We start from the raw sequence: 12,265 nt of genomic DNA on the forward strand, positions 1-12,265 counted from the left end.
TCAAGCCAGAACTGTTGGCCCCCATCTTTTGCTGCATCTACAGGCTGTGGCTGGCAAAGGAGCCGCTACAACCACAGCCACTGACCACCCACGAGGCTATGGTCCTGTTGTACTGTGCTGCAAAGACGGTTCCAGCATTAAAGTGTCGGATCACTCGCTTAAAGCCGAAGTTGTATAACACCATTTCACAATACGCCAGGTCATGGCAGGTACAAGTGCTCAAAATGAACTATCTCAAAAGTTGGAGAGAAGTGAATTGATTTTTCAGCAACTCTAAGCGGCCTTGCAGTCGAATTTAATGCATTTTATCACTGCTCACAAGCAACAGCTCCGAATTAGAAGAGACGACAGGGGTTAGATCATTACAAACGCAAAAGATGGAGCGTTGGAGGTCTGGAGGTCCGGAGAGTGATGGTGGCAGCGGCCCATAGTGGCATATTCCTCAAACATACACATGCGTAAACTCTCCAAATCCATTACGAAAAGAACCTGCTGAAGGGACGAGAAGGCTGAAATTCATGGAGCACCCGTTGCGAGCAGCTTCGACATTGCTCGCCAGCAACTACGAGGATGTAGCACTGCAGGCCGATTTAAAAGGAATAACAAGGTCTCAGCAACTGTTTAACGAATACACAGATTGAGATAAGCATCAAGCTTGTCCAGCTGTTAACAGCGGTTAATTACATAAACCATTGAACTCAGTGCTCTCTATGGCAAAACCCACATCGATTGTGGTGTATCGCTGTGCGAACAGCATTGACTAGCCTGTCAAGCCGTTTCAAAACCTTAGATATAAGTAGCCATTCTTAAATTTAGTACAAAAGCGGGCAAAAATTCAATTAAGTGAGTTGTTGCTTTCTTGGGAAAGCGAAATGTGAACATGGGCGGAATGGTCGGTCGGCTGCGACTGCGTCGAGCTATGCATGCTGAGCCACGAGATTGCATGCTTTATTCTTCCGGTTAGTCAAAAGGTAACTCAGTCTAATGCCAGATATACTTATTTTCCATCGTTTTCCCTCTGTTCTCTTCGTCATGTGATGGTGGTTGCCCCGTCGTCTGACTCCGTTGGGATCCAGCGGTTCACGGGAACGGAGAAACCACTTCACGTTTTATCTCCGGCTATTCTTTTGTTCATAACACCAGAGAACGTCTTAACAGGTAGTGTTGCCTGCAACTAGCCGTCTTTGCGGAGGGTTGATTGATTGTGCATACTGACGGGTACACCAAAGCAAGAAAATGGTCATGAGACAGCACAGTGAATGTACACCGAAGCAGCGCCAACCAAATGGACCAGACAGTTGGAATGACGGCCACATATTTGGTGATAGCGCCCATGATATATGCGGGGTTACTGGGGATGAGCCCCAGCCTGTAACCTGGCCGAGGGTTGTGAACGGACGCGTTTTTTACCGAGGGCAGGTAAAAGTGGGGGGAAAGATTTTGCCTGTCAGCAAAGAAGCTCGCTTTGGTCCGTCTGCCGGGGATAATTCGGAGTGCGTTGCTGACGACCTTGCAGGGAATTATGATGGGAACTTCCCGGAGACGACAGAGCATGACATTTCTACCCGAGTCAAAGTAAAGGGGACCATCAAATCGGAAGATGGAAAAAAGCAGAAAGCCAGGGCTCACCTTGCAGCTTCTGGTCGCCTGATCGTAGAGTCTCTTCCCGAGACAGAGCAAGTTTCGCTTGACGATCTGGATGGTCAGGACCTGTTTGCGCGTGAGTATACGGCACAGGGAAACCCACCAAAGTCTTCTACTGAAAAGCAAGAGCTGAAATTTTTGATACACAGATGACGCAATGGTGCAGCATTAGGCACTGTTTGTGCGCAGAAATCTCACGCATAATTCTTTGGGTTGACATTTTGTGCTACTCAGCGTACGAGCAGAAGCTGACGAAATTCATATTTCTCATTAGTTCGTTGAGCGGCAACTGCGCATCTTATGTGGTAGAGGACGTGCGGCGTCTCTTGTATCTCCGAGACGGGAAAATATCACGTAGCGCTGACTTGGCTCCCCGGAAAGAAGCATGCAGGTCTTTGGCGAGATTGGCGTATCTCAGGAAAAATCTTGAGAAAGTGCAAGAGGATGGCGGTCGCTTCGCTTGTAACTCCTCTGCTGATGCCTTGGTAGAGCTGGAGGCCAGTCTCGCTGGTGCACTCGCGTATCGTTCCTCTGACGGCAAACACCCTGCAGTGTACATTCAGGTTGCTAGCCTTTTCCCCACTAGCCTTTACCTCCAGGTGACCCCAGCAGCTCTCCAGCGACTTCTCCTTAGCGTTTTTGACCGAGTTTGGCAGAAGCTGGGAGCTGCATCACGCCTTCACGGGGAAAAGATATCTCACGGTATGCGGCGAGCGACTCGGTTGACGCTGTTGGGAGTCTGTGGGGTGGACCCTCTGAGTTCCACACCAAACGCCGACCTGTTAAACTTATTGTCGGCACCTTGTAGAGGCCCTTAAGGGATGGACAGAGCTCAAATATTAGACATTTCACATTTCAGAGTGGGGTTGGCTTGTTGTGTCTTGCAGTGGCAGTTGTTTTAGATTTCAGCGACTTGTCACAACTGGATCTCGCTGCATATTCGACTCACCGTCTTCTTGGCGATATTGGCGAGGTCTTGGGTGCATACTGCCCCTGGCTCGTCTACAAAATTGTGGTCTTCAGGCTTCAGTTTGCGAAAGATTTGCTTTGGGAGGTCCTTAGGTATTGGACTTTTACTCATGTAGTAGTTGACTTCCATATAACGTGCAGAGCTGTTGTCAGACGTCGTTGCGTTGTTGAAACGCTTGATGTGGACTATTATGTAAGCTTGGGGAGCTCAGATTGACAGGCATTCTATTTTCTGGTTCAAAAGTGATTCTCTCCAATCTAATGGCGAATCTTCGTTCTATTGTTTCAGTGTTTCTGCTTTTTCCGTTTGGCAACAGACCGGCACTTCAGACAGACTGTCGCGTCGTAACGGCAGAAGATGATGAAGCGCTGCTTCGAGAAATACAAGCAGACGGGTAAGCAGCAGTTCCTTGGATGCTTTTGCTTTCGTTTTTCAGCAATGGGTGACCAAGTCGCACTTCATCCCCGGCTCTGTGTTTTCCCACCAGACGCTTCATCATGCACACTCTCGGCGGTTTTAACGAGTGCAGCGTCCTCCGATGTAGGCGGCCTGTCTACCGTATACCGCACCCACCTCAGCCATTCGGGTCTAGTGAGTGGCTCAACGGAGGAGAAGCAGCTGATTTCTGGGACGAAATGAGAAAACTTCATGTAGAAGCACCAGGAGCTGCTCCCGAAGCAGATCCTGTAGACGAAACTGGCACTGAAGACCTCGAGCAGCAGAAACTGCTAAGGCAACAACAACACAAAGAAAGGTGATTTGTGGACGAGCGGATCTACGCAGCAATATTATACACTGTCCACATGATTGCCGAGGAGTTTTTCCTTTGTCTGTGCCTTACACTACAGAGAAAAAGCCTTACAGCGCAAGGAGGAAGAATTTGAGCAGCTTCTAAGCCGAAAGGAATGCCTTGTTCCTCATTTTAACAGAGCACTGATGCAGGTGTTAACTGGGGGCGAAGATAATGTAAGGCTCCCCTCATCTCACAACAAACGAATCTTTACGTTTTTCTTATTTCCTTCTCGAGCAGGAGCACAAGCGGCCAGCTTAACTGAACCAATCTACTGTAGCCCCCCGTCGTGTGGTTGAGATATGGACTCAGGGAGAGATACAACCGGCGTCACAGGGTCAAGAAGAAGTTCATACTCGTCCTCGTTTTTCAATGGACGATGTTACAAAGTCAGATGTGCATGTATGCATGTGGAAACCTCCGGCCGATGCATTTGAGGCAGCTCAAGGAACAGCCCAGATGCTTATGAAGATCTTCGAGAAACGCCATATGTGGACTCGTACTCCACTCCCTCCTAATTATATGCATGCGTTTGAAAGGACAACGTACTCCCTCGATTGCGTTTACGTGAGCAAGAGGAGACACAGATTGGATGACTTGCTCATACCCAGTTGGACAGAGCAATGAGTTTCTCCATGTATATTTAGGAATGTGCACCTCTTTATCAAACGTGTCAAAAGCCGCTATCTGATATTTTGTTTTCTATGCAGCATTCGAGGTCACCTACTCCAGTAGTGACTTCAGCGAAGCATGTCCAGGCACCGCCTGCAGTCCGGCCCATTTCAGTTGAAGAGGACACTTCAGCACCTTCAAATGTGAAGCCTGCGAAGGACCTTCTCAAGTTTCTGTGACCACACTCGCGGAATACCCTTTTCAATGTTGTTGCTGCCTATGTGGTAGCAGCAAGCGCTTTTGGAAAACAAGCGTTGAGTGAAGACTGTGAGCCAACGCCGATAAAGAGCGCTTCAGAATTCTGATGATCGCCGCCCATTTTCTGTTCTGCCTACGCCGTTTGAAATTTTTACTAGCCAATCAATGCCGAATTTGCACTCCGGAGAGCTGTTGCGGCCCAAGCATAGGATCAAGCTTAAAATCCAAAAATGAAAGAGCTCCATTTTTGCATGCCATGTGCTTCAGTAGTTAAGTGTCACAAACTTACACGGCAGCCTCAACGAAGAGTGAAGCGACGCCGTTAATCAGATACTGAAAACTGTGGCATGCCGTTTTGATGACCGCTGTCGCGCAGTTGAGGCTAGCTCTAATGGAGGAAAAAAGTGAAACATGCCGTTGAAATATACCGGGAAAGCCTTCCAAATGGGCAGTCGCTCTGCTGAGCTCGAAAGTATGGTAGCTCCACTCCCCATCTTCGGTTGAGTGCCAGGCACTTCCTTGGATAGTTTAGGATTTTGTCCTTCAAGGGAGCGTCACTGTTAACGTTTCAAGGATATTCATGTTGCTAAATGAGTGGCGAGGCGCTGAGGAAACAGTGTGTATCATCTTGCCTATGAAACATGGTCTAGAACGTTTCCCCTCACGCAGACAGCAAACCGATCATTTGGAAGCGGCAACGGACGGATTTGGAACGCATTACGTATCATTCTAAAGTGCCGCCAGCACTACGGGGTGTCGATATTTCATGAGTGCTGTCCTTCACATTGGAGCGCGCGCTTTTCATACGAATTTGCTACAAGCAGCAAAGGCAATTCCAGGAGCTCTTCACCGTGTGGAGAACTGCTTCACGTGCATGTTCAAATTGGCGGCCTTGGAGATGATACCACCAACGTCTAAGACAACATCCCCAGGGTTTGAAAAATAGTAACATGAAGGATTTGGCCGACGAGGAAAAGGAGCCCATCAGAATTGGGCCGACACTTTAATGTTGCTGATGCTGCCTATAGCTGGCAACTAATTATTCAAAGAGCTACACTGCGATATTGGGGACCGAATTCATACGCTGATAAGCAGGAGCAGCGCAGCGCATTCGCTCACACAGGGCATGCCGAGCCGACAGCATAAACGCTGCGGCACTATACAAGCATCATGGGCACCATTGATGAGCTGTCTTTAACAACCGCTGAGATAGGCTTTTCGGAGCATGGTCTCATGCATGCTGCAGGCTGGCAGTTGTGCTGCCACTGTGCCGAACAGCGCTGTTCCCATAAGTTAGTTTTATGCGCTGGAGCGTCCTACCTCCAAGCAGTGTATCTCAGTGGTTCGTCCGCTTTTGTCTTCTGGACTGGTGCAATGATGGGCTCGTCCTTAGGTAGCGAGGCGAGGGCAGCGACGCTGCTTAAATTATATCCGGACCGTGGGGGCAACACGAATCAGAATTTAAGCCTCCATTTCTGGGTTACTAGAAGAGCACCCCTCTGGTTCTCTGGTTCAGTATTGTTCGTCAGCCTTAGAGAAGCTTCACACCGTCTGTAACAAACATCCAAGCATGTGGGCTGGCGTCACAAGTGGTGTAGCGCCGCCTAAGCGCTGGAACCCAGTAAAACATATCCGGGATATCTGGAGCCTCCGTTTCGGAGTAACTCCTAAGCGCCAGGAAAATACAAGTTGGGATGCTTCTGACGTGGTGAGCACGAGCTGCTCATCACAACACTGCTCAGGCGCGGGATGAAGTTGTTACTTTTACTATTCAGTGCCAATGCGTACTCAGTAACAATATATGGCAAGCTGTGCACGACATTACCGATTAGACCGAGAGCTATACGAAAAAGCTTTGACCGTAAACGCATTGCGCCTAGGGCTGCGCCTCTTTTGGTGGTGTTCCTGCAGTCGGCTGTGTGAAGCTGCGGCAGGTGACCCCTGCATGTCATTCTTGCGTATGGAGACAGATTGATGCTGCCCTCTGTAGCAGACGTGTTTGCACTTGTCAATGATGAGATATTGGGAAAGTACTATTGCTTCTTTTGCCTCGTCTGCTTGGAACGTCAACCTACGACGTCTTTTCCAAAGAGCTCGCACGGTTTCTCTGTATACTTGCGGTCATTGCCAAAGCCTTTTCGTATACCTCCTTTTGAATGTGATTTGTCTAAGTAATCACCTAAACGTTTCCGGTCCCGCTTAGTTTGGAAGCCAATCAAGGGATTGTGCTCAAAGAACTCGAAGGCGCTGGAGTGTGTCAACTCTCGGAGGACCACTCCCGACTTGCTTCGTTCTGTTTTTTTATTCCATTGGCTTCTTCGGTACAGAGTTTATTGGCAGTGGAGGCAGCTGTAATTGGCAGCGGCAGCCGCCATGACGGGAGCTGCGGACGACTCGCCTCAGTCAGTAAACACTGGCTCAAAGGACTCGCGCGCTCCCTCTGTATGCAATGTTAGCACCTCCAGTAGTATCGTGTGTAATGAGGCGGAAGAAGGTGAAGCAGCAGGGAGCGGAGATGCAGAGTACTGCGCTGCAAACAGTCAAGGGGATTCCATATGCTCGGAGGGAGCTCACAATCCTACAATGAATAGCACGGCAACAGAAAGGACTGCTGTGGAGAAGATTCATCTTCTACCGATTTCTGAGGAGGCTCCGAAGTCATGGGTTTTTGCCACCCTCACAGGCCTCATGAAGGAGTGCAAGACAGTGCAGCAATACATGTACATCAGGGTGAAACGGCCAGTCAAGGAGAACAAGTCACCCCAAAAGGCAAGAGGCTGCGACGAAAGCGATAAAGGTGTTAGCTCGGAAGCGACCGATGCAGAGTATAATTACATCGTAGTTGCCTGCCTACCGCACTCCGGTGTAATAACACCATCAACTGTCGTTTTCACTACAGGAGCCCCTTTGAAGCCACTTCGTCGCATACAGCTTTTGGCTCTTGTGCACCCAAACAGCTCCTACGCCCGGAAGGCAGGAGTGGCTTCGTACTCAGAGGCATTGCAGCGTGGGTTGGTGGGAGAGGGAAGTGCCGCAAGCCAAAGCCGCAGGAGCAGGCGGGCTGACAGCACTTCCCGTTCCGCCGCCAGTCCTCCCCAGAGGCCAGAAAATAACAGCAACGGCATCGAAAACGGAGTCACTACGGGAGAGGCAGGTTATGGTGCAGCAGATGCGGAAAGGCATCGCCGTCAATTGGGTTCCCCCTTCGACTGGGAGGATACCCATGCCGCTGGCCACCGACACCGCAGGCGACCGGCGCCAGTACGGGAATTTTCACGAGCAGAAGACGTTATAGCTGCAGTACTTGAAGACTCTGATGCAGGGTCAGGGGAAGAGAACGGAGGAGATGAGGACAGCATGGGGGGTGGTACACCCTTTCGTCTCAGCGACGCTACTGGACCCGAAGCTAGTGGAACTAGGTCCGATTCTAACGAAGCAGAGCCGCCGATGCAGCATCAAAGGACTCTCCAGCTAAACTTCAATTTCTCTTCATCTTTTTCAACTGACTTTGGGCAATCAATGAGTGGAACTGATGGCTCACCAGGAGATGCCCCGCGCAGTTTAAGCGAAAAAGTGCTCTTCTATGACTTTGTTGCTCCATACTTTCGTGCCCGCGGTGCGGGAGCTTCCCTCCCTTCCTCTCCTGCGAACGCAGGGACTGATGGGACCTCAAGGGACACAGCTATTGTCGTCTTCCCGGGAAAGAAGCTAGTCATCAGAGACTTGACCTTCGTCGTCTGGGCTACGGACCCTGACAACGGTCCTGGATTCGTTCGGAAGGATACGGTAAAGCCCTGTGAATCATTGCTGCCACTTCAAGTGGCGCCCCGCCGAGTGATTAACTTCTCCCTGAGTTAGTAGCGCAGGCCAGTCTACTCGCTGAGCCAACGGTTATATTTGCTGCTGCTTTGCGCGTTACATGTAGGCCATGTACATATCGGTGGATCCGTGGGGTGAATACAGAAGGGTGCACATTTTGCCTTTTGCCGATACATTGCCAACGACATATTCTTTTCGCCTCTTCGAAGACTATTTGCAGCCGTTTCTCAAGGAGCAGCCTTGGCGGCTCATTCGGAAGGGCGACATCTTTACCTTCAGGTCTGTGTCAAGCGGCAAACCGCACGGCACATCTCAGTGCATTTTCCTCTGACATGTTTCAACTCATTTTCTGCGGTGGGACCCCTGGGTTGTATATGTATCTCAGGGGCGTTGAGTTCAAGGTCATAGCGACGGAGCCTTCCACCATACCTGTTGCCCGTGTTGGCCCAGAAACAGTAGTCCATTTTGAGGGTGCGGAGATAGAAATGATATTTTAAAGCTGAACTCCCCTTGTTGTGTTCTGCGTGGCTGATAAATTCTGTCTGACTAATTTCATTATGCACATGCGCTGGTGTACGGGTGCACTTCAGGGTCCCTAAACCCTTCACTTATTGACATCTTACCCCCCGATATCCTTTCTCGCGTCAGAAGGTTGCCGGCGCGTGTGCAGCCCTTCGCCATAGTTGCTGCGGCACAAGTAGGTTGGTAGCAGGTGGCCAAGCAGGAGAGCTGGATCTGCACCTCCAGACAGCTAATGGCGGCACTGCAGAGGGTTTTGCGCTCCCGTTTACGAGCGCAAAGCTTCTAGATAGAGAAGAGACACTAAGTTATTTTGTAGAGGGCCAGCTCCTGATTTCCTGTATTCTGTGGCGCAATTCCTTGTAGTCACTTGTGAACTCCTGTGTGATTTATGCTGTACCCAGTCGCTGGACCCACAGCTACTTCTGAGAGTTTTGCCCTCGGGGAACATGAGGGGAAATCCGCGTGGAATCGATGAAGGGTTGGAGGCAGCAGTAGAGAGGCAGCTAGTGGGTCCATTTTGTCTTTCAGCGTACCAGCGCCTCTATGCGCATTTATGCACGCGAAAGAAACGACACCCATCACGCGAGAAAAGGGAGGAAGCTGAAGCCAATGGTGAGGCTGACGCTCCCGGGTGCAGTCAAGAGATCCCGTCAAGTCGCTCTTCAACAGCGGAGGCAGAGGCTGCTGTTGCAGAAGCTGCCGCTGGCGGATGGGAGCTCGAGGCTCCGTGCTGCACGGTGTGCACCCTGCAGCTGCAGGACGGAGCCGAGTCAGTGACCCTGACATGTGGACACGCCTTTCATTGGGACTGCGCAAGGGCTTGGCTCAGGTGCAGCGCTACGTGCCCGAATTGCAGGGCAGAAGTAGTTTTGCCCTCCGAAGACCATGGCGAATGTAGGGGCTCAAATACCAGTGTTGGTACTGCAGCGTTGGGATTTGTGAGAAGTGCCTGGGCAGATTTCTTCAACAGCTAAGATTCCTTCAAACCCATTCGTGCTCTTCAGTTTTTTGTGCATGTGCTCTCATTGTCCATTGTCAACGCGGGAAGATAACGGTGTCACCAAGCAACTCCGGCACCCCGGCAAAGTTGAAACCACCGCTACAAAAGACTTACATCACTTGACGGTATTAACGGCCTTTTTGTCCTAGTTGTAACCCTCGTGCTCACAAATCTTGAACTTGCTAGGGTGGCGCTGCACCTGCAGAAGTGTGCTCTTGCCTTCAGCAGACTTCCCTGTTTTTCTGTAAGTGCCGCGTAAGTGGAGCCTGGATTGCTGCTCAGATTTCTTCTCGTTCGAAGCTGTGTCATTTGCTTCGCACGAAGAAATTTTTGTTCCTGTGGATGAACGGAAAAGTGCACGTATAGTGAACAGTTGCGGGGTTTTACCGTGCCACGGGGACACTCCCTGTGTCTGACTTGGACACGCAGTTTTATTCATGTTGCTGGCTATGCGACGTACAAAGAAACGGAAATACGCGAACTTGTATAAAAATCTCCTAGATCGCACGAGACATGAGCATCCTTTGCAACAACAATAAAAAAATAGTTTTAGTTCACTGGAAGCACCGCCTTCTAAATCGAAGTGCTGGGCTACGATAATGGCCTAAAGCAGACAAAAGTTCGTCTGGCACTGTGGAGAAGTGCCGTGGCCGCTAAAGTTGATAAGCAAACAGCAGACTATGCTTCGGTGCCCAGGGCGCTCCACTGTGAACCGGTAACGAGCGAGCGAACACTGCTAGGCCTTTGGCATGCATGTTTGGAAGCCTGATTTCGCAGTCGCTTTTGGCTCACTGTCGGTGCTTTGACGTAGCTTCTCTAACGTACAGCGGGAGGGGTTTGAGGCCAGTCCTTCAAAACCAGAAGTGTAGCTTTCCTCAAGGTCACTCATTGGCAAAAAGAATGAGCCAACTGCAAGGCTTCTGCGGACAGCTTGGTGCTCTTTCCAGCATCAATTTGGACTGTGAGAACTCCCAAAAAAGCAGTAGCCAGTGGTGGCAGTGGCTTGTTTGTATCCGCAGCATCTAAGAGCGATTGATGCAGCGCCGAAGCCCCCACTTACCGCGGAAGCTTCTCAGCCATGTATTTGTCGTGCTTCCGTTTGCTCTTGACCATCCAACAACAAAGTAGCATGACCACAAAGAAGATAAGGATACAGACCATCAGTAGGACGAGGAGAGGCCCGTGAAATGTTGCGGGAGAGTCGAAGTCGAGCCCCACAGTTGTGCCCACGACCTGGCGAGGCATATACACTGGCATGCCTGTGTGAGCCAAAGCCGGATTTTGCATCATGCCGCCTATTTGGCCCCAATTAAGAAAGGAATAGGGTGCTCTGTCTACAGTCATTGAGCCTCCTAGTTCGTCCATACCTGCAAGCTGTGTGGACACGCCAGGGTTCATCTCAGCGATGTCTTGTGGCTGCCCTGCAAGAAGAGACCCAAAGTCCATCATGCTGTTCATCGGCCCTTCTGGCGGAACTCCATAGGTTGCTTTCCCTCTAGCTGCTTGGAGCAGCATCGAGGCTTGTCCTGCAGGCTTCCGATGTAGGTAGGGCTCTGCTATCGCTTCAAGGGCTTCTTGCCTTTCCAGTTGTGCTAATTGGTGCTGCATAAGCCTAGACACCTCCTCATGCATTTCCCCGTCAAAACCTCCCATGTGAAAAGGAACGTCACCAGGTTCTCCCACCTCGAGTTGACTAGTCTCAGGGTGTCGCACGCAGGAGACTACCTGGAGAAGGCATAGTATTGCTAGAGCCCCCAAAACTAGGCATTTCAATGCTCCACCTTTTAAAGAGATGGCGAGGCGCCGGCATTCCCCCGACGGTGAATGAAATGCTGCTACCATTACTTGCTGTGATGCAGCAGTATACTGGGAGGGGTGGGTCTCACGGCAAACGCCCCAAGAGCACCGGTTCTGGGACCCACAAAGTAGAGCGAAGCTTTTCGTAGAGCTGTTGGAGGGATTATGTAATGGGCTATTGTTCGGCCGATGCGAGGTGCGTCGACGTGAGGCGCTGGCTGATCCGTCTTGTGAAAGAGGCTGGATGAATAAGCCATCTAGTGGAGAGAGGTAATTAGCCATAGTTTCAAAGGAACCTTTTATCAGTGGCTGTCCAAGTACCCTCTTCGCCACCACTTCCCACCCTCAGTCCCTTCGCCGGCAGCAAACCTGCGGCGCAGTCACCCTCCAAGCAGCCGAAGTTCCGGCCCGTTGAAGTTATCTTAAAAGCCTACAATCGATAGTTGTACAGCCTAAAGCTTCGCATCAGGAGATCTTTCAACGAAAGAAGTAGCGTCTACTGACGGGCACGACCCTTTCACTCACCACCGAGTCGGCGGCAGTCTCTCAATTGCACAGACGATTGCTGTAGATTATCTGGGCCGGGAGGCTAAGCAGATGTCCACATTAAGTCCAATGACGCATGAGCAATAAATTCAAGTATATTACTACATTGGAAGTGCTATGGAAGGCCTTGGGGCTTACAGCCCCTTGATAGCCAGCAGCAAGTACGACGACTAATGAAGAACAGCCAGCTGCTACAAGCCACCTTTGCCTCGCATTACTTCTCTAACTAAGTGCTTTGCGCAAGTTCCGACAGTCTTTTTCTTTGTTTCAATGCGTATAAGTAAGCCTGCGTGATTCAGACCGACTT

At 50.5% G+C, this 12,265-nt stretch overlaps 3 protein-coding genes across 3 annotated transcripts; 2 read left to right on the plus strand and 1 right to left on the minus strand.

The window, feature by feature from the left end:
• Nucleotides 1-1,236: 1,236 nt before the first annotated feature.
• Nucleotides 1,237-4,255, plus strand: ETH_00011030 (uncharacterized protein; the record flags this gene model as incomplete). Its single annotated transcript, XM_013377321.1, has 8 exons — nt 1,237-1,720; nt 1,879-2,346; nt 2,532-2,706; nt 2,931-3,008; nt 3,102-3,368; nt 3,463-3,580; nt 3,717-3,971; nt 4,115-4,255. The coding sequence occupies 8 exons, from the start codon at nt 1,237-1,239 to the stop codon at nt 4,253-4,255; spliced, it is 1,986 nt and encodes a 661-aa protein (XP_013232775.1).
• A 2,392-nt stretch (nt 4,256-6,647) lies between these two features.
• Nucleotides 6,648-9,589, plus strand: ETH_00011035 (uncharacterized protein; the record flags this gene model as incomplete). Its single annotated transcript, XM_013377322.1, has 5 exons — nt 6,648-8,060; nt 8,200-8,372; nt 8,479-8,564; nt 8,684-8,790; nt 9,017-9,589. 5 exons carry the CDS (start codon nt 6,648-6,650, stop codon nt 9,587-9,589), a joined length of 2,352 nt encoding a protein of 783 aa, XP_013232776.1.
• A 1,082-nt stretch (nt 9,590-10,671) lies between these two features.
• Nucleotides 10,672-11,457, minus strand: ETH_00011040 (uncharacterized protein; the record flags this gene model as incomplete). Its single annotated transcript, XM_013377323.1, has 1 exon — nt 10,672-11,457. The coding sequence occupies one exon, from the start codon at nt 11,455-11,457 to the stop codon at nt 10,672-10,674; it is 786 nt and encodes a 261-aa protein (XP_013232777.1).
• Between the last annotated feature and the right edge of the window lie 808 nt (nt 11,458-12,265).

The sequence above is a fragment of the Eimeria tenella genome, genomic scaffold (genome assembly GCF_000499545.2).
Source record: "Eimeria tenella Houghton genomic scaffold, Eth_scaff5, whole genome shotgun sequence".
NCBI lineage: Eukaryota > Apicomplexa > Conoidasida > Eucoccidiorida > Eimeriidae > Eimeria > Eimeria tenella.